This window comes from Daphnia pulicaria, chromosome 4 (assembly GCF_021234035.1).
Source record: "Daphnia pulicaria isolate SC F1-1A chromosome 4, SC_F0-13Bv2, whole genome shotgun sequence".
Classification (NCBI taxonomy): domain Eukaryota; kingdom Metazoa; phylum Arthropoda; class Branchiopoda; order Diplostraca; family Daphniidae; genus Daphnia; species Daphnia pulicaria.
This window is the reverse complement of record NC_060916.1, coordinates 3,218,195-3,242,260: the sequence shown is the minus strand read 5'-3', so window position 1 is coordinate 3,242,260 and position 24,066 is coordinate 3,218,195. Positions and strand designations below refer to the sequence as shown.

Below are 24,066 nucleotides of genomic sequence, written 5' to 3'. Positions count from 1 at the left end.
TTGAAACGGAAATACATCAACGGAATTTGTCTGGCGTTTCGGTCTGGTGATATCGGTTCAGTTGTTCAAATAGTCCATAATCTTTCATCTTGCTTATACCTTTGCGTGCATGTTATATATTTTTTGTTTCCCGGCATATTTTTGAATGTCCATCAATTTCATTGTTGAGTGATAGATTTTCTTATCTCTATGACAGGTTGTACGAAAGTAAATATAAGGCCAAGATTAATCTGTATGACTATGATCTTGTTCCTATTCACCCTATGCATCCTACGCAATCCTACGTGCTCGGATAAGAATAACGACATCTCGATCTCTATTCGTCCTTCCAAAATAGGAATACTTAACAGGTGAGACGTTTTTTCACAACAGTTTGTATATAATACACCCCACACATCTACCCACACGATAGATTAGACTTGACAGCTCACGCGCGGCAACGGCGGCAACCAAATATCGTAATAACAACATCAATCCCATGGTAAACACAATCCTAATCTAATAAAATATTCTCAAAAACCAAGAAGGATGATAAGTCGAGAAATAAGTGAAATAAGTCGAGTGAAAGTGTCTTAATACAAAACTGTTATACTCCCCCACCAACACCGAAATGAACCCGATTGTTCAGCAATGTCTTAATTGACGCCCATCCAATACAGCAAATAGGTAAGTTAAAAAAAAAGACGTCCATCACAAATTCTATTCTGCATGCCTCATATACTTACCACTGTTTGTTTATTTGCCCTTCTGTGTGCGTGGCGAAAACCCTTGTGAAAACCTCTATACAGTGGATCAGCAGCCGGTCTAACCGACGGCAGAGTAGCTACCAGTTGATGCTTTGGTATACGACGAAATTAAAATTAAAATTTTGCCAGACCATCAGGATTTAGTTCTGCAACTGCCAACAAAGATATATCCCTCATACCTTTTGATTACTTTTTGTGTTACGGTACGAATATAATTCCTCTTTATTCTCATTCTTCATGGCAAAAAAGGACATTTTACCTAAGTGGTGTGGACAGAGCACTGGGCGTCGGATGGGCAACTACTGGGGGAAACGGCTGGACCTACTTTTTGTCAGACAATGTGTTTCCAGTTTCCACTTGGTACCTACTGACCTACTGTAAGTGACGATACGGGTGAATACAATAACGAAGTGAGTTTTGTAATTTTTGCTTGATTTGTATACGTTTATAATGCGAGTTCTTTTAACTAACAAATATGGCCACGATCGTCGCTAGCCAAAAAGACACTTTTGGAAAAGCGATATTTATCAAGTGCCTAATATAACAGCAAACAGAGGACGCCGAAGATATTCGCCCAAATTTTCCAAAAAAATTAAAGTTCAAAAGAAGCGAATAAGTCTCTCGTGTATTTCTACGCAAGCCCAAAGTATCTCTGATTCGCTGGTGGTGTAAACTAAAGAGAAAGGAAGAAAGAATTGGGTCTTACTGGTCTGTTGGTACCAAAATAAAAATTAAAGAGAAGGATGTCTATAATAGTTCTGGATCGAGGGATCGAGGGGGTTGCGGTTGCCCACTCTTTTGTCAAGCAGACTCTTCTTCTCTTTTGGCAAGAGAAGCAGAAGTCAAGACAGGATTTTTCCCTAAATTTGTGTATGTTTCTCGATTTCGGACGATTTCGGATAATAAGCACAATGGCGCATAAGCACAATGGCCATCATATGCATAGTAGTATATTTTACGTTTTTGTGTTTTACAGTTTGGTTTTATTTTATAGCAAAGCCAGAGATAGGCCTACCTATAGTATTGACATAAACACTTTGTACAGGTGTATAGTGGTAAAAGGTTGGAGTGTTAGCGCGTCTAGTCTACAAGGTATTAAAATCCCAAGGTTTGTTACCAACCTAAAATTGATGCAAGAGAAAGGTTCTGTTAGAAGAAAATAAAAATTATTTATTTTGCGGTGGAGAATTATTATGCAGGTGGAAAAAGTTGTGTGCTCATCAAAGGACGCTTTTTTTAATACATAAAAAAAAATGGAGCAAATTCTCACAAAAAATTAGAAATTTGGTTCATATGTATATATATATGCACTTGTTTCATATTTATCCGCATTTACATTATGAAATGCGTTCCGCCCCTCCCCCTTCCCCCCCCCCCCCCAAAAAAAAAAAAAAATTGTGATCCAGTCCGATGCAGTCGCATAGAAAAATTATCTTGGTGGGGTGCTGACCACACACATGCCAGCCACAGTGTAAAGTTTTATCTTTTTCTTTTTTTGATCCCCCATAGAGATTTTTTTTTTTATGGGTCAGCCACTGATAACGCGCCTATAGCCTACGAGTTATAATCCTATTTGCTGCCCTCTACTAAACAATCAGAAATGAACTTTAGGTTGAAAAGTCTTGGTATTGAGACTTCATACCGTAGGTGTATTGATTCCCACTCACAAATCACAATATTCTTACCACATAATTGAATAATTCCAAAGAAAGCCGCGTAGGCTGCAGTTTAAAAAATGCGTAGGCCTAGCCCATCAATCATTAATCGAAATCGTAAAATGTTTTTGAGTAAATTTTCATTTTTGTTCCTCTAATGTTCGTTATTAACCTGCATAACAACAAACAAACAAAAATCAAATAATTATCAAAATAAAAGAATAAAAAAATTTTATTACTCAAAGTCAAAGTTGAGGCAACGAGTCTATCGTTTCCTAGTATATAATGAAGAACGTGGAGCACACAAAAAGAAATTAAGATTAATCAATCGTTAATTAAAAATAGAAGATTCAGTGAGGAATTGCTTTCCCTGATGATGAATAATGGAAACATCATATTTTAACGTTTCAACATTATGGGTTAAACTCCGTCTCTTAAATTTGTTTATTTTGTTGTTTGTAATTGTTATAGGCTACCTTATAGTTCAAAAAACCTACTGCTGATTTCATTGCACAACGACAAAAGCTAAATGTTTCACATCGAAACGGTTATAAACTCGTCAATACATATATCTTATTTTTGTTATTCTTGAAAGATAAGACTTGACGTAAAAGAAGCGATAACCGTACACCGGCTTCCAGCTCTAAAGTGGCTATAAATTGAAACAAATCGCCGAATATATGACCAAAGACTGGGAAAAATGAAAATGATTCGTTTCTCTATCCCCGTGTTATTAATTTTATGTTGCTGGATTGTTTGTTTCTCTTTCGGTACTGTTGATGCTCAACTCAACAAAGACAAGCCAGTAGAAAAGCCAGTAGGTAAGAGAGCAGGTAAGCCGGACAAACCAGTCAATCTGTTTAAGCCCGACAGAACAGGCAAGAAAGCCCAGCCAGACGATGTTCAGGCTAAAATAGGAGAACTTGAAAATCTGGTAAAGAAACTGAAGAATCAACTCGACAACAGTGTACGTTTCATCTCTATATCTACGTAGTTTCACCCTATTTCTTTTAACCTTTTCGTGGCTAACTATAATGGATAGATTAATTGATCATTTATTTTTTGGGGAATAAAACAAAACATGGTCAATTTCTACAACAGAATGCAAGACAACAAGATTTGTTGAAGAACGTAGCAGAACTGGAGACCAAAGTGAAAAGAATCGAAAAGGTTATACCTTCCATATTGGATCATATCGCGCGTAAAATACCAGATATTCCCATGGGTGAGATCCGCAGAACGTGCGCAGAAATCCGTGCAATGGATGTTTCGATTCCATCCGGAATGCAATGGATCGATCCGGACGGAAAAGGCGTCGGCGAAACTCCAATTTACGTGTACTGCGACATGACAACAGGTAAAATGAATTTTTGTTTCCTTCTCTAATTGAAACAAAAAAAAAGACATTCACTTTTCTTTACTTAAAAAAAAGGATCGACCACAATTAAACACGATAGTCACGCTCCTATAAACGTGGGTCACTGCGCAGGGGCCGGATGTTATTCGCGCCCCATCAAATATGAAGCGTCCATGGCACAAATAAAAGCTTTGACCGATTTGTCTAGTGAATGCCGTCAGTCGATCATAGTAAGTTTCGTTGGTACCTATCTGAATAGATAATATCATGTTCATAAGGGAATTCATTATAATTTTTAGTACGATTGCTTTAACGCGCCGCACAAATTCCAAAATACCATGTTATCCTGGTGGAACGACAGAAATGGGAATTCACAATATTTCTGGGCCGGAAACAACGCATATGGAATTCCCACCTGTCAGTGTGGAATTGATGGGAATTGTGCTGTTTCTTCAGTCATGTGCAACTGTGACAGTCTTGGACAACAGCAGTTATCCGACAAAGGTAAATTGTTTTACTGACATCGGAAAATGATAATAGTAATGTTGGCTCAAAAACATATTGATTTGTTCAGGTGTTATCACTAGCAAAAATATTTTACCAATCACTCGCCTTAATTTTGGTGGAACTCCATCGCCATCTTCCTCCGGTATCCACACACTGGGCAATTTGACATGCTCCGGATATTCCAGACAGCAAGAACCCTCGACAAAACCTGCAGAAATCGCTACTCCAATGCCAAAGTCATGTGGTGATCTAAAGAAAATGGGTTACACCCTGAGCGGTTTCTTTTCCATCAAAGGACATAAAATGATGGCATCCGTTTATTGTGATTTCTCCAAACTCCCTACAGATGCCGGTAAAATATTTGAATTTTTATTAATCATTTATTCAATTTAAAACTGATTTATTACGCGATAATCTGTTACGAAAAGGTTTCCAGAAATGGATTGGATACATTGACGTCAAATCGGCGCCAACGTACTTTTACGTTCAGCGAAACAAAAAATTCGACAAAGCCAATACTCCAATTACGTTCCATTCTGCGATCGCAAACGCTGGAAATGCCATGAATCTGCTAACAGGAAAATTCAAGGCACTCGTCAAGGGAACCTATTTCTTCTCCTTTTCCGGACTTGCGTTTTCTCCTGGATGCTCTAATGCTTGTTCATCTTTGATGTATCAAGCGAAAAATGATTTCGGTGTACAAGTCTCTCTTTTACTGAATGGTGAACGAATCGGGTTCGGTTCCGTTCAAGATTCGAACGCCGTCGCCAATCAATGGAGTCCTGTGACCTTCCAGTCGACCCTGATCTTACAAAAAGGCGATACTGTTTGGGTACAAATTTCTTACCTATCGTCAGGAGCGTATTTGCACGATGACAATTTCCACCACACCCATTTCACTGGTTTCATGTTGGAACAGGAAATTCTCGACTCCCTTTGAACTGTAGAAGAATTTGTGTCGTAGAGAAAATGGTATTAATTCTAATACAAAGGTCAAATGAAAGTTGTTAAACTGGAGCGTTTTTCTTATTTGGTATATAATAGCATACAATCTCGTGAAAGATGAAAATGAAATGTCGTTTGTTCACGGATGTCACGAAATGTGGCACGGTTGCCCTTGCCAGGTTGCTGCCTTTGCCAGGTTAAAATCTTAGAATTTCTAGGCAGGGTATTGGGGAAAGCCCGTTTCCCGCACTATGCATACCTTCCTCCCTCCAAATAAAAAACAAAAAAACTAGATGACGTCGTTTACGAACGGCCCAATAGGGCTATACAACGTTTGCTATCAACGGATTGTGCTAATCAGTCCGTATGTTACGAGCCAAATATGTTCAGACTATAAAGATCTCTACCGGTCTCCCAGTTATTTTTCAAACTAGGGAAACGCATTATTAGACAATTTTTGAATAACTGAATGATAACTGCGACATGAAATTGTCACTTGAAAACTCGTCACATCTAATCTCTTGGTTTGATTTCAATCAATGAATAATTATTCATTCAAAAATATTACACGAAGCAACCTTGGAAGCAACACCGAATAATTTAAAGGCTCATCGTAATTCTGTCATTCAAGAGACGCGTGAGGTTTATGTGATTGCAAGGGTTGCTGATAAATGGAAACGTCTGATTCTATATGAATATGGTTACGGCTTTATAGTGTATTTGTATACATGATGGTATTGTAACATAATAACAGCCAGTTGTATTGTTGTGTTCCGATTTATTCGGATAGCCTCATATTAGATAGTAGATAGTCCTCCGCCTTGCATTACAGGGATAATTCAGAATATAATCATCTCATAATCATCGGTTACGTAATAAAAGTAAATTTGTCTTGCTGTGTTTTGGAATGTCGGGACTTCCATTTAAAAGGCCTATATTGAAACTGTAGCGAACAGAATACGTGGACGTTTTGCTTTTTGATTGGTTATTTTGCGATTAAATGCGATTTGATTTTAAAAAATCCAAAATTTATACAAATGATTTTTTTTTAATCGTCGAATTCCTTGTCGTCCTGTTAACAGGTGAAAAAGTACTTAGAATGTACTTAAGTAATAATATGAGAAAACTCAAGTAATACTGAAGGATTTTGGGACAAGTACTATATATATATAGGATAAGTACTATAGGCTACCAGTGATATAGCAGTGTGTCTTTAGTAATATTGACATTGAAACAAAAAAAAAATACGCCCACTTGGTGATACTTCTACTTTACTGGGTCCACTACAATAAAATGATAGTTTACTTAAATAAACTATCATTTTATTACAGTGCAAGGCAGTACTTTTTTACCTGGGTTGCAGCCCACCTGTTTCTCACCCACACGCCCATAAAGTGCTGAGCAAAGTTTTATATTGTTATCTTGTTTTTAAAAAATCCACATACCAACAAATTTAAATTGTTGTATATATATGGTCCGTAGGCTTATCGACGATAACGATTTAATTCTATAAGCTGTTACAGCGGCTGTGAAACAATCAGAAATAAGCATAAAGTTTATAAACCTTATGTACTCATCGACTTCATATACTGTAGCCTGTATAGGTTTATTCTCCTCTACAGTTTTCTTATCACATACTTGCGTATTCTCAAAGGATGCCGTAGATTGCTCACTACTAAAAGCCAAAGTTAAAACTGTTTTTACCTAGTAGATTGAAAATATGCAGCAAATTCTAAACCAACACCAATTGGATGATAAATAATAAAATCATTAATTTAAAAAATATATAGTTTTCAAAATGTGGTTAATCTTAGTCTAGTTTCGTCAAATATTTTGTGTTGATGTTTCTCCAGATGTTTAACGTTTGAAACAAACCTTATTTGACCGTATTTCACAACGGCAATAGCTGAAGTATGTTTTATTACATGTATAATCCATTTAAGATAAAAACCTGAAATGAATAAGGGTGATAATCATACTCAAGATTCCAACGCTCGGCTCTGAAATGGCTATAAATTGAAACACCAAATGGTGACCAGAGCCAGTTAGGTTGAGACGGAAAGAATGAAAATGATTCGTTTCTCTATCCCCGTGTTATTCATTTTATGTTGCTCTATCATTTGTTTCTCTTTCGTTACTGTTGATGCTCAAGGCAGGAGAGCCCAGCCAGACAATGTTCAGAATAAAATTCGGGAACTTGAATATCTGGTAAAGATATTGAAGAATCAACTCGACAACAGTGTACGTTTCATCTCTATATATTTTCGCCCTTTTCCTTTTAACCTTTTCGTGGCTAACTATAAAAAATAGATGAATTGATTATTTATTTTTGTAAATGTCTACAACAGAATGTAAAACAACAATATTTGCTGAAGAAAGTAGAAGAACTGGAGACCAAAGTGAAAACACACGAAAAATGGTTACCTTCCATATTGGATCACAACGCGCGTAAAATACCACATACTCATACTCCGACGGGTAAAATCCGCAGAACGTGCGCAGAAATCCGCTCAATGGATCTTACGATTCCATCCGGAATGCAATGGATCGATCCGGACGGACAAGGCGTCGGCGAAACTCCAATTTACGTGTACTGCGACATGACAACAGGTAAAATGAATTTGTGTTTTCTATTCTTCGCTAATTTGGACATACAAATAAATTCACTTATCTTTACTTAAAAAAAAAGGTTCGACCACAATTAACCACGATAGTCGCGCTCCTATCAACGTGGGTCACTGCGCAGGGCCCGGATGTTATTCGCGTCCCATCAAATATGAAGCGTCCATGGCCCAAATAAAAGCTTTGACCGAATTGTCTAGTGAATGCCGTCAGCCGATCACAGTAAGTTTCGTTGGTATCTAAATAGATATTCTGTTGAGAGAATTTATTATCATTTGTAACGTATCCCAGTACGATTGCTTCAACGCGCCGCACAAATTCGAAAATACCATGTACTCCTGGTGGATCGACAGAAATGGGAATTCACAGAATTTCTGGGCCGGAAACAACGCACATGGAAGACCAAACTATCATCCGCATCCGTATAGGGATCCGCATCCGCATCCGTATAGGGATCCGCATTCGCATCTGTATTCGGATCCGCATTCGCATCCGCATACAATGCCCATCTGTCAGTGCGGAATTGATGGAAATTGCGCCAAATCTTCAGACATGTGTAACTGTGACAGTCTTGTACCACAGCAGTTATCCGACAAAGGTAAATTTTTTTACTGCCATCAGAAAATTATAAAATAAATAATGTTGGCTCGAAAACTTTTGATTTGTTCAGGTGTAATCACTAGCAAAAATATTTTACCAATCACTCGCCTTAATTTTGGTGGAACTCAATCGCCATCTTCCTCCGGTATCCACACACTGGGCAATTTGACATGCTCCGGATATTCCAGACAACCAAAACCCTCGACAAAACGTGCAGAAACCAATACTCCAATGCCAAAGTCCTGTGTTGATCTAAAGAAAATGGGTTACACCTTGAGCGGTTTCTTTTCCATCAAAGGACATAAAATGATGGTATCCGTTTATTGTGATTTCTCTAAACTCCCTACAGATGCAGGTAAAATATTTGAATTTGTATTAGTTATTTATTCAAAAACACTGATTTATCACGATAATCTATTACGAAAAGGTTTCCAGAAATGGATTGGTTTCATTGACGTCAAATCGGCGCCAACGTACTTTTACGTTCAGCGGAACCAAAAATTCGATAAAGCCAACACTCCAATTACGTTCCATTCTGCGATCGCAAACGCTGGAAATGCCATGAATCTGCTAACAGGAAAATTCAAGGCACTCGTCAAGGGAACCTATTTCTTCTCCTTTTCCGGACTTGCGTTTTCTCCTGGATGCTCTAATGCTTGTTCATCTCTGATGTTTCAAGTGAAAAACGATTTCAGTTTACAAGTCTCTCTTTTACTGAATGGTGAAGAAATCGGGTTCGGTTCAGTACAAGATTCGAACGTCGTCACTAGTAATCAATGGAGTCCTGTGACCCTCCAGTCGACCCTAAACTTGAAGAAAGGCGATACTGTTTGGGTACAAATTTCTTACCTATCGTCAGGAGCGTATTTGCACGATGACAATTTCCACCACACCCATTTCACTGGTTTCATGTTGGAAGAGGAAATCGTCGAGTCCCTTTAAACTGTAGATGAATTTGTGTTGTAGAGAAATTTAATTGGTTCTTAGAAATAAACAATGAAGTTAAGCTGATGTGCATTTTTGGTAGATACAGTTGTACATAATTGAATACAATCTCCATTCTCGAGAGGATATAAATGTTTCAGGGGTTTTGTGTTTAATACTGGGTAATAGATCCGTTTATCACGTAAACACGTCAGTTCAGAGAACTTATCCAAATTAGACTGAAATGGTTCGAATTTTGTGGCAATCGATATTATGCTCTGCTTGGTTAACTTTACTCAGTAGTCAACATTTTATTTTATTTTTAAAAGGACTGGTAACTTGTTTTATGTAGGGAATATGGAAGTTTCTGCTTCGGTCTTCAAACATTTCATCCACATGTAGTCGTAAAAGGCGATTATAAAGAAACGAAATTACATTGTATTATAACGGAGAACGCAGCTACAACGGACGCCTTTATAATAACGTTTTCATGACAGTATAATGTGATACCCACTTCAATCGCTGTCAGCCACATCGCTGGACTCTGGTTCACTTTCCATTTCTTCGTCCTCGCTTTCTTCTTTTTCAACTTTTTTCTTGTCAGTCTTCTTGCTGGAGCCCTTGGACTTCTTCTTGGCGCCTTCAGACGCTGAGGAGGATTCTTCGTCGGTGCTGATGTATTCCTTACTTTTGAAGTCGCCAGGAGATTTAACTGGAGTTGTTTTAGCAGCTTTGGTTGGCGTTTTGGTTGGCGTTTTAGTGGACGACTTGCTAGAGGACTTGGACGACTTGGCGGCTTTCTCCTCTTTGTCCTTGCTTTTTGAAGAACTGCTAGCAACTGCCGATCCTCCTCCAGACGCAGTATATTCTTTCATAGCCTTATCATAGGCCTCTTTAGCAACTTTAGCTTTAGCTTCCCATATAGATCGATCTTCAACCTTCTGCCACATTTCGCCACCTTTTTTCATCAGATCTGTGACACTGATGCCGGGGTTATCTTTTTTAATCTGTTCCCGTGAGTCGTTCAACCACAGCATGTACGACGACTGTGGTCGTTTGGGCCTGTTTGCATCCTTATCTTTCTTGGATTTGTGCGATCTGGGAGTTTTAGGTGCCTACAACAAAATTAATAAACGATAAAATCTTTAATTCTGAAATTATTGGCAAATTGAAAGATGATATTACCGCCGATTTCGAGCTACTGGATTTCTTGGGTTCCTTTTCCTTTTTTTCCTTCTCCTCTTTTTTGTCCTTCTTTTTCTTCTTTTTAGACGAGGAATCGGAATCACTGCCAGAACCACTGCCAGCCTTGGCAGCACTACTAGCCTTGACAGCACTACTAGTCTTGACAGCACTACTAGCCTTGGCTCCACCTGATGCGTCGGATGCTTCCGAGTCGGTCGTAGCCACATTGGAGTCGTATTCTTCTGCTACGTCACTTTCCTCACCAGGTTTGAAGTCTTCGTCATTTTCATCAGAATCTCCACCCGAATCGTCACCTGCAACTGGCACATGTTAGTGGAAAGGCTTTTGTTTCGTTAAGCAAGGAAAACGTACCAATTGCGTCACGCTGTTTGCCTTCAGCCTTGACACGAGCCAAATATGCGTCGGGCGCTTCCTCTTCGTCCGAATTGCCAAAATCATCCCCATGAGCTGACTTGTCCTATTACGTACAACAAAAACTGATTAGTACGTACACTATCATTGGGTTGCTAGATCTTACGGATCGGCCAGTATTTTTGACGCGGAGCTTCTTGTTGTTTACGAAATCGTACAAGCGGTTATATTCCTCCTTTTCAATGCTACTGAAGGTGTGAACAACCCCATTTTTGGTCTCAACTTCGAAGTCAAAAGAACGGGTACTTCCTCCGCCACGAGCAAAGTTAACACTTGCAATTTCTTCGAATCTGTGCGAAGGAAGAATAAATTAAAAAATATGCAAACAAAAATTGCAGGGAAACGAATTCTACCGAATGTGAATAGGAGGTTTATGAACGTAAATAAAACCACGTTCTAGCGGATACAAGTATCCGGCTGCTGCTTTGTAGGAACATCCAACAGCGGGGGTTCCAGAATGGCTATAAATAAATCAAAAGAAGGAAACTGTGAAATCAGTCTAGAACACTTGAAATGAAAATATAAAATTTTACCCAGTAAAATTTCCAGGTATAGTAACCTTTCGGTTAACCATGGCCTTCATGACGGTACTCATAACTTCATAAGTTGGACCATTACAATCACGAGAAAGTCGGCCTTCAAACTTTTCTTTCAATTCCTCCCTGTTAGGACAAACGATTTTTGATGACGTATTGAAAATGTTGAATTATTCAAAATTACTCACTCTGATAACGGTATTTCAAAAGATGTCTCCTCATCTTTGTTAAAGAGAAGGACCAAAAAGTGGTAACGCGTCTGACCTTGCTTAATAGGTGGATCAAGGCTTACCTGAATTACACAATAAAAATATGTAGATTAATGATGATTTTTTTCTTAATTTCTTTTTCAGAGATGTGTAACTTACAACAAAGAAAATTTGCCGACCATCTTTATGCGGAAGTAAAAACAGGCGAAGTACAGTAGAGGCTGGAATCTTGTAGTCAAATGTCTTACCATGAAGTTGAAAGAATGATTGGAAAACTTTGATGTCATAGCGACCTCTGTCAAGGATAAAAACTAAATGAGCAAATGTTATTAAGTACAAATGATAGAAAATACCTTGGTGTGAGGCACTGAACTTCTCTGAAGATGGCAATTGCATCACCAGTAGCACTGATGACACTTGCTTTAGGCATCACCTGCTTCTGGAATGCTTCAACAGCATCATCTCCACCTTGATCATTGGACTGAATGAAGAGACGCATCTCCATGAGACTGACTGATGCATCATCATTCTAGTTTTAGAGAAAATAAAGCAGTAGGTAAGATGTCTGCAGCATTGTTTGTCATAATAGTACCCACCTGATGGAATTCTAAGGTGACTTCATTTTTCCCTGTTGTGCATTGGGACACATTGCTTAGAGGAATCTCAAAGGCAGTATGGTTTCCAACTTCAAAAGACATAGTTGAACCACTGAACTCAGCACGGCCCCAATTCCATCCTTTGACACTCAGCTCTTTCTCCAGCATGTCTTTTTTGTAGGTTTGAGTAAAAAACTTTGCCAGCTTGTCTTGATCCTAGACAAAACCAAATTAATAGGAAATTGTAAATAAAAAAACTTTCAAATGTTAAAAAATTACTTACTGAATCTTTAAATCCACCATAGCGATGAAGTGCTCCAGTTCTGAGAAATACACGTAGGCCCCAAGCACCAGCTAGTCGCTGCCAGTTAACCAATTCAATGTCAGAAGAACTAATCTGTTCAACTTTACCCGTTTTGGAATTCTTGAACACGATACTCTGATCCGTTAGTTTTAGACGGCCTGGAGTCTAGAAGAAAAAATTTTGTCAATAGAAGAAGATTCACGTGTAGCCGATATGACAATTTAGCGAGCCTCTTACCATTGAGCCTTTAATTTCAGCTGAAACATCAGAGAACTCTAAAAAATCCATCACACAACGAAAAAATTTTAATCCCGATCGGCGAAATGAATAAAAATCCAACTAGACGAGCTGGAAAGCAAAGCAAGAGAATAATCGTAACAATGTAAAACACCAGCAGTCGGTTATTTTACTTCGCGCCGAGCGGAGGAGTATAAGGAATGGCCATAAAGCGTTGCCAGTGAAACTCGTTTGGGGCAACGCTAGATTTTAAAGATATTTGATACCGTATTTGAAAAATTTTAAATAAATCATAGTTTAAAATAGAAAAATTATTTTTAAGTAGAAATTTAAACTGGGGAAGAGATTTTTCGTTGATTGGATTGGATAGGATTTCAGGATTGTGGAATGTGGATTCTACAATGTTGAGAGTTGAGACTCCAGATGGCACTCACTACCATAGATTTTCTAGAGCTGTTTTATTACATGATCAAAAGATCAAAAAGTGGTCAAGAGGGATCGACCGTGTTCTTCTAGTGTTATCCGAAGTACTGTCAGCCGCAAGGCGGATTGTCAAGTTGCATTTACTATTGTAGAAAATAGTATATCCACGTGTTAAAAAATTGGAATTTGGATCTGAATGTTTTCTCGCTGGCCCTCTCAAATTAGTTGACTATATTTTTAAGATTTAAAATGGTTTTCTATTTCGTCAGCACCGCCGTTCAACCCAGTTGCGCACTTTTCATGGGAGAAGAAAAACATGAAAGTAAGAAGTAATCAATCAGTAAGATATAAAATGAGATCATTAATCCTTGTAGTAACAACTAGATGAGGAGTTGATCAAGTGGGGATGGCCTGAAGATGTTTGGTTCCACGTTGACAAGCTATCGTCAGCCCATGTTTACATACGACTAAACAAGGTAAGGGTTTTTTTATTGAATCAAATAACACAATTTTTAATACAGCTCTGTTACTATTCTTATTTGTAGGGTCAAGTTATTGATGATATTCCAGCAGCCATTTTAGAAGATGCAGCACAATTATGTAAAGCGAACAGTATCCAAGGGAATAAAATGAACAACATTGATGTTGTTTACACCCTGTGGTCTAATTTGAAAAAGACTCCTGGTATGGAAGTTGGACAAGTTGGATTTCACAAAGAAAAAGATGTACAGATTTCCTTCTTAATGTGTTCCTATCCACTTTGCTAACAATCAAGTTTTATAGGTTCGCAAGATTAGGGTGGAGAAAAGAATTAATGAAATTGTAAACCGTCTCAACAAAACCAAAGTTGAGAAAAAACCTGATTTAAGGTTTGAAAGAGAACAGAGAGACTGTGCAGAAAGAGACGACAAGAAAAGGCTCCTTAAAGAACAAAAAGAAAGGGAGAGAGAAGAAGAAAAGCGAAAAAAGGATGAAGCTGAACTAAGGTGACCTCGATTTACTAAACACTATATATTTTTTTTTACACAGAAATGTTAATTTTTACATGTTTAGGAGCTACGATCGCTTGCTGAAGCAAACGAACATGAAGACCAATAAAGATGATGATGGAAACGATTCCGATGACTTCATGTAAGAAATCGCTTACGTTAACAACCAGCCGAGTGTATGCGAACTCGATCACAAACCGATCAGCCTTTTCGTATGAAGTATATGTGCTATTAAAATATTCATCGCACTTGACTCGAGTTTTCTCTTGGTCAATAAAAATGTGGAAATAAAACATAATTTCTTAATATATTTTAATATAGGGAGATTATAAGTATAGCTATGATTTATTCCAGATGACCAATTTTCAGATCTTGACATTTTGTTTACATTAGCCAAAGGTTATGATGACGAGCAGATCTCTCTAAGTCATCAAATGCCCATCGATAGTTATTGTTTACCACTGAAATATTGTTTCGAAACCACACTGAGCACCAGAGTCGCGCAACACAGGAAGTGATTCTCACCCCCAAAAAGATTGGCAACTTCCGTCTGAAAGCGGAAGAAAATGGGTGTAAACCAAGACTTCTGGTTTTCATTCAGGAAATCAAACAGAAATTTTTATTTAATTTTATTAGTCGGAAGCGAAACCAGGATCTCTAAGGAATACGGATTTCCTCTCACATTTATTTCCTTCCTACTGCGACGTCAGAATCTGTTGGACGGGTAGTTGACCTCAAAAGTGAAACCGAGACATCAAGTTTAAAACGTTCGAGACGGAATTCAGTCTTCAAGTGGATACCGTCGTGTATGCTGAGTGCTTTCGTCCACTCCGTCTCGACTAGAGTAGAGCGCAATGCCAAATTCCGTGTTAACGTTCAAGTCTCTGCTGATGTTTTGGCTGATGTGTTCTATGGGCTCTGACTGCGCCCCAGTACTTTCTAAACCAATTAACGCCACTAGAAAAATTCCCCAGTCTTCTAGCCTAAAAGCAGCTGCTCCAGCCGTCGTCACCACCGCCCAGCCTCCGCTTTCATCCCTGTCCGTGAGCACCAAACCATCAGCGTCAATCCATCCTCAAAACTTGTCCTCTCCGGAATCGATTCGGAACGTTTCACCCACGGAAAATCATAACGTTGCATCCCCAAGAAATGTTGAAGGAGCGACTGTAAACGTAGTTGTAAGTGTCCATTCGTTTTATTTTGTAACCAACAAAACAATCGAAAAATTTAAAGTTCGTATTTAATCTCAATCCTTTCATTTTTTGGTAAGATGGGGTTTCTGCAAAAATTTGGTTACCTAGAAGGCCGTCAGGATTCCAACTCGGAAGCCTTGTACAGAGAAGAAGCCGTGATTGATGCAATCAGAACCATGCAAAGTTTCGGGGGGCTCTCGCCAACTGGAAGGATGGACAACGACACCTTACAAGTAAATTTGTTGCCCTCTGAAACCGTTCGTGATCTTGTTTCCCGTTCATTTCCCGCTTAACGAAAATTTGGTGACATTGTAATCTGAACCTATCATTAACGTAATAAAGCTGCTGGTGACTCCTCGTTGCGGTAACAAAGACGTGGAATTGGATAATAGCGAACAGCAGTCAAACAGACGGCGAAGGAAAAGGTTCGTGGTCGGCTCACCCGGTTGGAACAAACGAAGAATCACTTACTTGTAAGAATGTTTTAAGAGCTAATCAACCAAGCCTTTTTGCAACTGTTAATCATTTATTCATTTCCCTTGCGTTTCGAAAGTTTAGCTAACTGGTCGCCCAAAATAGGCGATGAAGAAACGACAATTCAACAACTTGAAAGAGGTAAATTTGTTTCTTGTGACTTTATCATTTTCGGGATTATTTTAATTTGATCTTTTTAGCCTTCAAGGTATGGTCGGATTATGCCCATCTCAAGTTTGTGCAAGTACCAACTCCAGACGCGGACATCACTATCCTTTTCGGTCGCGGATACCATGGCGATAGGTTATAGATTTCACCTATAAAATGTGTTCAAGTTATTTCAATTTAATTAAACCAAAAAATTGCAGGTATCCTTTCGACGGTGTTGGTTACACCTTAGCCCATGCTTACTACCCTTATGAATTTGACAATTTCGGTGGCGACGTTCATTTCGATGAAGACGAGCCGTGGACCGTTAACCCGGACGAGGGTTCCGGTTAGTCCCTTCTTATAAAATTTCCAGTCTAAATTTGTGTTATTCAATTTTCTTTTTCGTTTTAAATATTTCATAAGGAATTGACTTTTTCACCGTGGCAACGCACGAACTGGGGCATTCCCTAGGACTGGCACATTCTCCCGTGCCGGGCTCCGTCATGTTTCCTTACTACAAAGGATCGCAACCGAATCTTCAATTGGATTACGATGACATTCTAGCAATGTATCAGCTTTACAGTAAGGAAATTTGCCAGTCACAATTCATCGATCAATTGAAAATTGTTTTCATTAAATCATATAGTTTCGAGGCAAGTGCACGACGATCGAAATGAAGATGTTACAACGACGACAACCACCACCACTACCACCACAACGCCGAAACCCCAAACTACCACCGAGAAAGTGTCGACCACGACGACGCAGCCCAGGCCTACAAGACCCACGTCTAGGACGACAACGCCCTACGATGATAACGAAGACTACAACGAGGTTGATGACGATCACAGCTCGAAAAGCGGAAGCGGGAAAACGGAAGCAACGACCGTTTTTGTAGGGGACGAAGAGATTACGACGACGACGACCGAGAGAACGGTGACGATCAATTACGAGGGCGATTACGAAACGGTGGATGATCATCGCAGGAAGTTGAACGCCACAAACGAAGATCAATCACCCAGGATTCCGGATATTTGCCAGGGCCACTTTGACGCCGTTTCCGTCCTCCGCAACGAGCTGTTCTTCTTCAAGGGTCAAGTAAGTATATACCGGACACTTCTCTATTTGAATAGTTATACCCCCAGCAGCTATATTTCTGTGCAAATTGGAAATGTGATTCCTTTGGCTCGCAGTACGTTTGGCGACTACGTCAAAGAGCTGCAATAGACGATGGATATCCAACCCACATCCGCCATCTCTTTCGCGAACTTCCAGAATCTCTGCCCAAAGTGGACGCACTGTACGAACGTCCTAATGGACACATTGTCTTCTTTTCCGGTATATATTAATCAAATTTAATTTGATTGGCCATCCGGTAGAGATTGTATACACATTTAATTAATTATTTTTAAAAATATTCAATAGGTTCAAGTTATTGGGTATTTGACGGTGACCGGATGGTGGAAGAGAATTCGAATCTGAGCTGGCTCGGACTACCGGACGGACTGGACCATCTAGATGCCGCTTTCGTTTGGGGCAAGAATAAAAAGACTTACTTCTTTAGGTATTTTTTTATCTTTTTGACGTTGTGAGAAGAATAATCGAGGCCGTGGCGTCGATTAGAAAACTTTGGAAAATAACCTATATGTTAATTCTTTTTCCGATTGTATTTTTTTAGAAAGAATCTTTACTGGCGCTACGACGACGTTAAAAGACAAATGGATCCCGGCTATCCGCACGATCTGTCCAGGTGGAGAGGTGTAACGTCCGATATAGACGCAGCCATGCAGTGGACTGATGGTAATTCAATTCATTCTTTAAATGCTTAAACTTCCCTTAAATTTTAATTATATCTTTGTGTTGTAAACTTGTAAGGGCGAACGTATTTCTTCAAAAACAAAATGTTTTGGCGGTTTGACGACACTCTGGTACGCACTGACATGCGCTACCCTCAAGAAGCCACACCTTTCTGGCTGGGATGTCCGGAATAATTTCCATTTTAAAAATTCCCCATTTATTAAAAATCTAATGATAAGATATACGACCTCTAACATTTTATACATACATCCATAGTACTTATTTGTTTGTTGGTTTGTTTCTCTATTTCATATTTTGAGAGAAAAAAAAATGCTACTACTTTTGTATGTTATACGCCGCCGCTTTCGTATCAGACGGAATGATTAAACGGAAATGTACGCTGATTGGAATGTTTTGAAATTTCCGCCGATTCGACAAGATTTCCCCCTTTTGCTTTTAGAAGGTTGTCTCATCGACAGGGTTGGGTAGAGTCACTTTCAGTCGAGGGTCGGCCGCCATGGCTCGCTGGATAGCCTGGATGGCGTTCGCATTTCCGGACCAGCTCCTGAAAAACAGTTGAATTCAGTTAATCCTGGTGGTTTTAATGTAATTCCAGCAGGGTGAATAAATTAGGTGAAAGTTGTTAACCTTCTAGCGACTCCGTTCGATACGTCCCAATTGAGCATGTTCTTGGCTCGTTCGTGAGCCTCGTCCGATCCGTCAAGAACAAGCCCAAATCCGCCTAGGAAAATACATAATTAAAACTTGTTTCATTCCGAATTTTTTGAAACATGTTTTTAAATTTTTTTAAAACGTACCGTTCATCACTTCACCCCAACCGACGCCACCGCCGTTGTGCAAGGAGACCCAAGTGGCACCTCGGAAAGAGTCGCCGATGCAATTCTGGACGGCCATGTCTGTGCATTTTGACAAATTCGTTTTTTATTTTTAAACACGGAAAAACAAAACTATAAAACAGCCCAAAAGATTTATAGCCTCTCGACCTGCAGTAAAGGCCGATCCATCGTAGATGTTGGACGTCTCTCGAAACGGACTGTCCGTTCCGCTGACGTCATGATGATCTCGACTCAGCACGATATAGTCGGACACTTTCCCTTCTGCGATCCGATAAAAATCGTCAAATAATAAAATTCAATTTAACGATCTCAAAAAAAAATGTATAAGAGATGAGTCAATTAGATATGAACCCTGAATAGCCTGGTTGAAAGCTAGAGCAATGGTGACCCGGGCCCTTTGGTCCGCGTACAAGATCCTGGCCTGCGACCCAACGACCAACCGGTTCCTGCCGGCTTCTTTGATCCACTTGATGTTATCCTGATACTGAACGGCAATGTTATCAGGTAAGCCCTCTTGAACGATGCTCTCCAGCACCTCTTGGGCGATCCTATCCGTGACTTCGAGATCCTGTTCCAATCCCGACGTGCAAATCCAGCGGAAGGGACCGAAACCCAACGAGAAAATATCCCTGCGCGTAAATTCAAATTTAAAATTCGCGCCAAATCAATTAATTTTTTAAAATCAATCAATAACCAACAAATTGGAACATCATCAACACTCACCCCATGATGTCTTGGACGTAGGAAGGATAGCGGAATTTCAGGCCGGTAGGATCGTCTCCAGCGGTGACGTCAGCCCCGCATCGCTGAGCCTCCAGCAGAAAGGCGTTGCCGTAGTCCCAGAAAAACATTCCGCGATCGGCTAGCGCGTTGATGGCCTTAATTTGGCGGCGCAGACTGTCCTGGACGCGCTGGCGGAAGAGTTGCGGGTCACTGGCCAGCAACTGCACAGCAAAAAAAAAAAAATAAAATTGTGGGAAAATCCCCCCAGAGTTGCAAATTAATTGGGGGGAAGCTCAACTGCTGTGCACCACCGAGAATCAGAAGGATTTATTATATTATGCCGGGAGAGACGCGTATATTTAGCCTTACATCTTGCGACTCTTGATAAGATAATCCGACAGGATAATAGCCGCCGGAATAGGGATCGTGGCAAGACGTTTGATCCGATCCGAGCTCGACCAGCAGCTCGCCCGTCTTGTCGTATTCTTCGGCCAGTCTCTCCCAGACGAGGACGACGTTGCCGTGAAATCCGATGCTCGTGACCTGATTTATTCGGTTGATTGATCATCAATAACGTATATGCGACTCGTCTATCTCTCTCTTCTCTTTTGTTGGGTTGGAAAAGAGAAATCTAAAAAGGGAACCAACAAATCTTGTCTATATATACTTCTTTGTTGAGACGGGCAGTTTTGACGCGTTCCACCAGTCGATCCACATCGTCGATCATTTCCAGCACCCAGCCTTGATCGTAGCGCTTCTTTATCGCGTCATAACTGACCTATGATGTCAAAAATAAACAGAGCAACGATTGCCGCAAATAAAAAAGGATAGATTTCATTTGGTTATTATTGAGCTGGCAGAATTAATTAGCTGCAAATGGGTCTAACTGAACCTCGGCGACGATGCCGATGCATCCGCTAATGGTGGCCGCTTTGGCCTGGGCACCGCTCATTCCTGTAATTATCAACGAATTAAATCATTTTCTAAAAATAAAATCGACGCAATTGAGAAATAAATTTGATGTTCATACCCCCAAGTCCCGATGTGAGAAATACTTTGCCGGAAAGATCGTTGAGGCCAAGATATTTCCGGCCGGCATTCAGGACAGTCAACTGCAATAAAAAAAATAAAAAAAGTTTCAATAAAAATTTAATTTTAAATTTGCGCCGAAAATGATTCGACAGCTCAATCATCACGGAGGTGATTGAATCAAAGTTTACTGTGGTCCCGTGAACGATGCCTTGGGGCCCGATGTAGACGTAACTGCCGGCCGTCATTTGGCCGTACCTATTTTAAAGTCATTCAACCCCACAAAAAAGATAAAAATTTTATTTCACTTTTTTTTAATAAAAATTTCCGAAGATTTTATTATTTTATTTTTTAAGAATTTTGTGTTTACATTGTGACTCCGAGGGCAAACATTTTGTCGTAGTGCTCGCGACTCGAATAATTCGGGATGACCATTCCGTTGGTGATGACGACGCGTGGGCCGGAGCGGGTGGAAGGGAATAGACCGAGCGGATGTCCGGAATACATGGCCAGCGTCTGCTCATCCGTCATTTCAGCCAGATAATGCATCACCAGCCGGAACTGGGAAATCATAAAGAAAGACGCGCGGAAAATTCAAAATGTTTTCCATCTTTTTTTTTTCTTTTTTGTTTGATGGAATTGAAATTTTACTTGAACCCAATTGGAGAAAACTTGGCCGTTGCCTCCGTATGTAACCAATTCTTCGGGAAACTGGGCGACACGGGGGTCCAGGTTGTTCATAATCATATGCATAATAGCGGCGGCCGTCTTGGTCCGGCTCGGATACTCGGAGATGGGATAAGCTCTGTCGATCAACAGCCAAATTTATTCCAAACATCAAAAGGATAACGCCAATTCAATCGCATTATGGCGGCTTACTTCATCGAAATGGTTGGCATGAAACGGTACATGTAAATGTGACCGTAGTCTCTCAGCTCATCCGCAAATTCCTTGGCCAGTTGGACGTGAGTGGCCGGAGGGAAGTAGCGCAAGGCATTGCGAACGGCCAACTTTTAAATAAAAAACCAAAAAACCAAAAAGAATTACGTAGAAATAATGTGCTGGAGTTTAAAAAAAAACGAGCCTGTCGTTACATATAATGTGCCAGAGAGGCTGTATCTACATCCCGACGTTAGCCAGGATAAAAATAAGGGAATGAAAAGAAGCTGTATTATTATTATAGAAAGCGTGGCGAGTCATCAACTATTGCCATAAATGGTCCGACTTTTTTGTTTTTTCTTTTGGGGGGGATTCAAGGGATTTGTGCTGTGGGAAACTTACGTAACGTCAGCCATTCGCGCAACAACAGATATTGCCAGCTACATGGCGAATTCAATCATTGGCACCATGACAAAAGCGCGACACACAACGGAGAGAAAGAGATTTATCACACGATACAAATAAATCAGAGAAAAATAAAATAATAATCAGAATAAATGAAAAAAAGACCTTCTGTTCCGTCGGGTTGAGTCGATGATTGCGAACAGGAGCGTGCGGAACGGCTGGATTTCGCTTCCGGGCCGGAGGCAGTGGATCTAAAAGCAAGTCGGAGCACAATTCAGCCAGTGTAGACATGATTTTTTGTTGGTTTTACTCGGATGCGATTTTGTTTCAACACGTTTCAGTTCGATTCGGTTTCAATGGCGGCCAGACAACAACTGACGTTGCCTGGGCGAGAGAAGAGAGAAACGGGCACAACAAGAAACAGACGAAAAAGTGCAAAAGGGGAAGGTCAGATGGGTAATAAAAACGTTCCATAAACGCTAAAATGTTTTTTCCTTTTTCTTCTATTTTGTATTTTTCTTTTCTTTTTTCGGCGAAAAACTTTATCGTCTTTCGCCTCTGGGCTTTCTCGCTTGTTGTTTGGCGCTCTCTCTTATTCTCCGCTACTTCGTAAATATAAACCGTAGTTGGGACTCGCCCCCTTTTGGGTCTGACATAATAAGCTGGTCCCGGTGAGCGGGACTGGCCGCAAAGATTTCTTTCAGCGCTTTTCTTCGTTTCTCTTTCGACGGCGTCAAATGAGACCACCGGATTTATATTTCAACTTGTCTCCTCTATAGCTTCTTATATATAGTGTGTGTGTTACAATGGTGAGACTATGGACACCCCTAGAAACTTTGTCTTTTGGGTATTTTTAATTGGTCTGTTTATACCGGAGGGAATCCGCGCAGCCGAGGATGCTGCTCAAATCCGAAAATAAACATGTTGTTGCCCAGCTTGAGAAAAAGTCGGTCAACGTTCTCCTCCTCTCTGACTAGACTCGGACCGACAACAATTTGTCCGGAATGATTGGACGTTTTTCTTGACAAGATGCGGAACACAATCATCCCAACGAAAATACATTGGAGCTGCTGGATGGAGGACGATGCAGAGGCTCTCTCGGCGAAAGATATAGTCTGAAAGGGTTACGCAACTCTCTCTTGTGTGCGTGGGAGTTTCAGGATTATCAGGATTTTTCTTTAGCGGAATAGAGAAAAAGAGAAATAAGAAAAAAGGCTTTTTATTTTCTTTCTGTTTTTTTTTCATTTTGTTTGGATGGGGGCGGTAGTCGATGTCGGTGGTATTACGTCTCATATAAAAGAGAACCGCCGCCGGTGTGTAGGAAGGAGGAGGGATATAATAGACACACCCAAAAAAGAAGGAAAAAACGTCTTTGACAAATGTCTAAAAAGGCGGTGAATGCGATGCGCCAAGTGAATCGAATGCGCTGGGGGGGAGAGACCGGAGAGAGTCCCGAACTATAACTTAAAAAAAAAAAACCCGTGTGTTCTCCTTTTTTTAGTGCATAGGCCTACAAAAAAAAATCTACCTGTAAAAAGACCTTGTCTTCTTTGTTGTCTCTTCCTGCCCATCTCTCGTCTGTTTTCTGTCCTACTCTACTCCGGCCTTTTATGGCTTTTGACGGTCTATAACAAATCACAAATACATTTTTTTGGAAAAGTTTCATTTTCTATTTTTACAAGGAACAAAGTCGTCAAAAAGAAAACTATGAAATGTGTCCAAAAGACGGTGACGAGTTGTTTTTACCAGGGTGTCCTGTGTGTTGCAACCAGCCTCTCTCCGCATCGACTTGTGAGGGCTAACTTATATAGTTAACCTCTGCGCCAGAGTGTCAAGACCCAAGGGGCTCTGCCACCTAATCGCTATTGATCATTAATAACCAGATACTTGACCTGACTGTTTTCTTCTTCTTCTTTATTTTATTTTTTTGAAACGAATATGAGACCTGTCGAAAGGGAAGCTTCAACATTCTTTGTTATTATGGAGTGTGTAGTAGGAAAAAGTCATTACGAACTGGCTGGACAAAAAAATACTCGTCCGTCATTTCAGAAAAATTCGAGACCTGAAAATGGATGGTTAAAAGAAAAGAAAAAAACGGTTAACTATCGCTTATATTAAGGGAAAGAAATGTAGTGTAGGCCTATACGTATCGTTGGAAGACACACTCGATCGCTCTCAGGTGACATTATCGCCTGGGTGCGAGCTTCTTGGTCGCTCTCCTGAGGGAGAGAGGAAGGTGCCAAAATGGGTCCCAGAGTGAGAGACGCGCCGACACGGTCGAGATGAAAACAT

At 40.1% G+C, this 24,066-nt stretch overlaps 6 protein-coding genes across 7 annotated transcripts; 4 read left to right on the top strand and 2 right to left on the bottom strand.

Moving 5' to 3' along the window:
• The first annotated feature begins 3,078 nt into the window (after window positions 1–3,078).
• Window positions 3,079–5,271, top strand: LOC124336761. Its single transcript, XM_046790556.1, has 6 exons — window positions 3,079–3,368; window positions 3,503–3,758; window positions 3,834–3,988; window positions 4,058–4,262; window positions 4,333–4,617; window positions 4,694–5,271. Exons 1-6 carry the CDS (start codon window positions 3,102–3,104, stop codon window positions 5,203–5,205), a joined length of 1,680 nt encoding a protein of 559 aa, XP_046646512.1. The 5' UTR covers window positions 3,079–3,101; the 3' UTR covers window positions 5,206–5,271.
• Window positions 5,272–7,231: 1,960 nt separating this feature from the next.
• LOC124336760 lies at window positions 7,232–9,438 on the top strand. Its single transcript, XM_046790555.1, has 6 exons — window positions 7,232–7,451; window positions 7,559–7,820; window positions 7,900–8,054; window positions 8,124–8,430; window positions 8,503–8,787; window positions 8,860–9,438. Exons 1-6 carry the CDS (start codon window positions 7,275–7,277, stop codon window positions 9,372–9,374), a joined length of 1,701 nt encoding a protein of 566 aa, XP_046646511.1. The 5' UTR covers window positions 7,232–7,274; the 3' UTR covers window positions 9,375–9,438.
• Window positions 9,439–9,774: 336 nt separating this feature from the next.
• On the bottom strand, window positions 9,775–13,054 carry LOC124336756 (FACT complex subunit Ssrp1-like). 2 transcript variants are annotated; one of them, XM_046790551.1, is made up of 12 exons: window positions 12,856–13,054; window positions 12,598–12,783; window positions 12,315–12,530; window positions 12,072–12,247; window positions 11,878–12,013; window positions 11,698–11,801; window positions 11,507–11,635; window positions 11,327–11,434; window positions 11,080–11,263; window positions 10,914–11,019; window positions 10,542–10,861; window positions 9,775–10,471 (listed from the first exon to the last, which is right to left on the bottom strand). In XM_046790551.1, exons 1-12 carry the CDS (start codon window positions 12,904–12,906, stop codon window positions 9,872–9,874), a joined length of 2,316 nt encoding a protein of 771 aa, XP_046646507.1. In that variant the 5' UTR covers window positions 12,907–13,054; the 3' UTR covers window positions 9,775–9,871. The 2 variants fall into 2 exon arrangements, with proteins under 2 accessions (XP_046646507.1, XP_046646508.1); XM_046790552.1 differs by having other exon boundaries at window positions 10,542–10,855.
• A 266-nt stretch (window positions 13,055–13,320) lies between these two features.
• Window positions 13,321–14,560, top strand: LOC124336762 (coiled-coil domain-containing protein 25-like). Its single transcript, XM_046790557.1, has 5 exons — window positions 13,321–13,600; window positions 13,663–13,754; window positions 13,824–14,003; window positions 14,062–14,264; window positions 14,332–14,560. The coding sequence occupies exons 1-5, from the start codon at window positions 13,528–13,530 to the stop codon at window positions 14,411–14,413; spliced, it is 630 nt and encodes a 209-aa protein (XP_046646513.1). The 5' UTR covers window positions 13,321–13,527; the 3' UTR covers window positions 14,414–14,560.
• A 93-nt stretch (window positions 14,561–14,653) lies between these two features.
• On the top strand, window positions 14,654–18,099 carry LOC124336758 (matrix metalloproteinase-2-like). The gene is made up of 12 exons (XM_046790553.1): window positions 14,654–15,445; window positions 15,538–15,693; window positions 15,803–15,933; window positions 16,014–16,075; window positions 16,135–16,237; window positions 16,303–16,430; window positions 16,508–16,666; window positions 16,731–17,182; window positions 17,278–17,422; window positions 17,510–17,648; window positions 17,763–17,884; window positions 17,960–18,099. The coding sequence occupies exons 1-12, from the start codon at window positions 15,122–15,124 to the stop codon at window positions 18,073–18,075; spliced, it is 2,037 nt and encodes a 678-aa protein (XP_046646509.1). The 5' UTR covers window positions 14,654–15,121; the 3' UTR covers window positions 18,076–18,099.
• An 88-nt stretch (window positions 18,100–18,187) lies between these two features.
• Window positions 18,188–22,171, bottom strand: LOC124336759 (urocanate hydratase-like). Its single transcript, XM_046790554.1, has 15 exons — window positions 21,940–22,171; window positions 21,370–21,500; window positions 21,142–21,295; window positions 20,861–21,051; window positions 20,682–20,748; window positions 20,492–20,573; window positions 20,354–20,415; window positions 20,129–20,239; window positions 19,831–20,004; window positions 19,462–19,682; window positions 19,090–19,367; window positions 18,886–18,999; window positions 18,700–18,798; window positions 18,530–18,623; window positions 18,188–18,446 (listed from the first exon to the last, which is right to left on the bottom strand). The coding sequence occupies exons 1-15, from the start codon at window positions 22,063–22,065 to the stop codon at window positions 18,338–18,340; spliced, it is 2,013 nt and encodes a 670-aa protein (XP_046646510.1). The 5' UTR covers window positions 22,066–22,171; the 3' UTR covers window positions 18,188–18,337.
• Window positions 22,172–24,066: the final 1,895 nt, after the last annotated feature.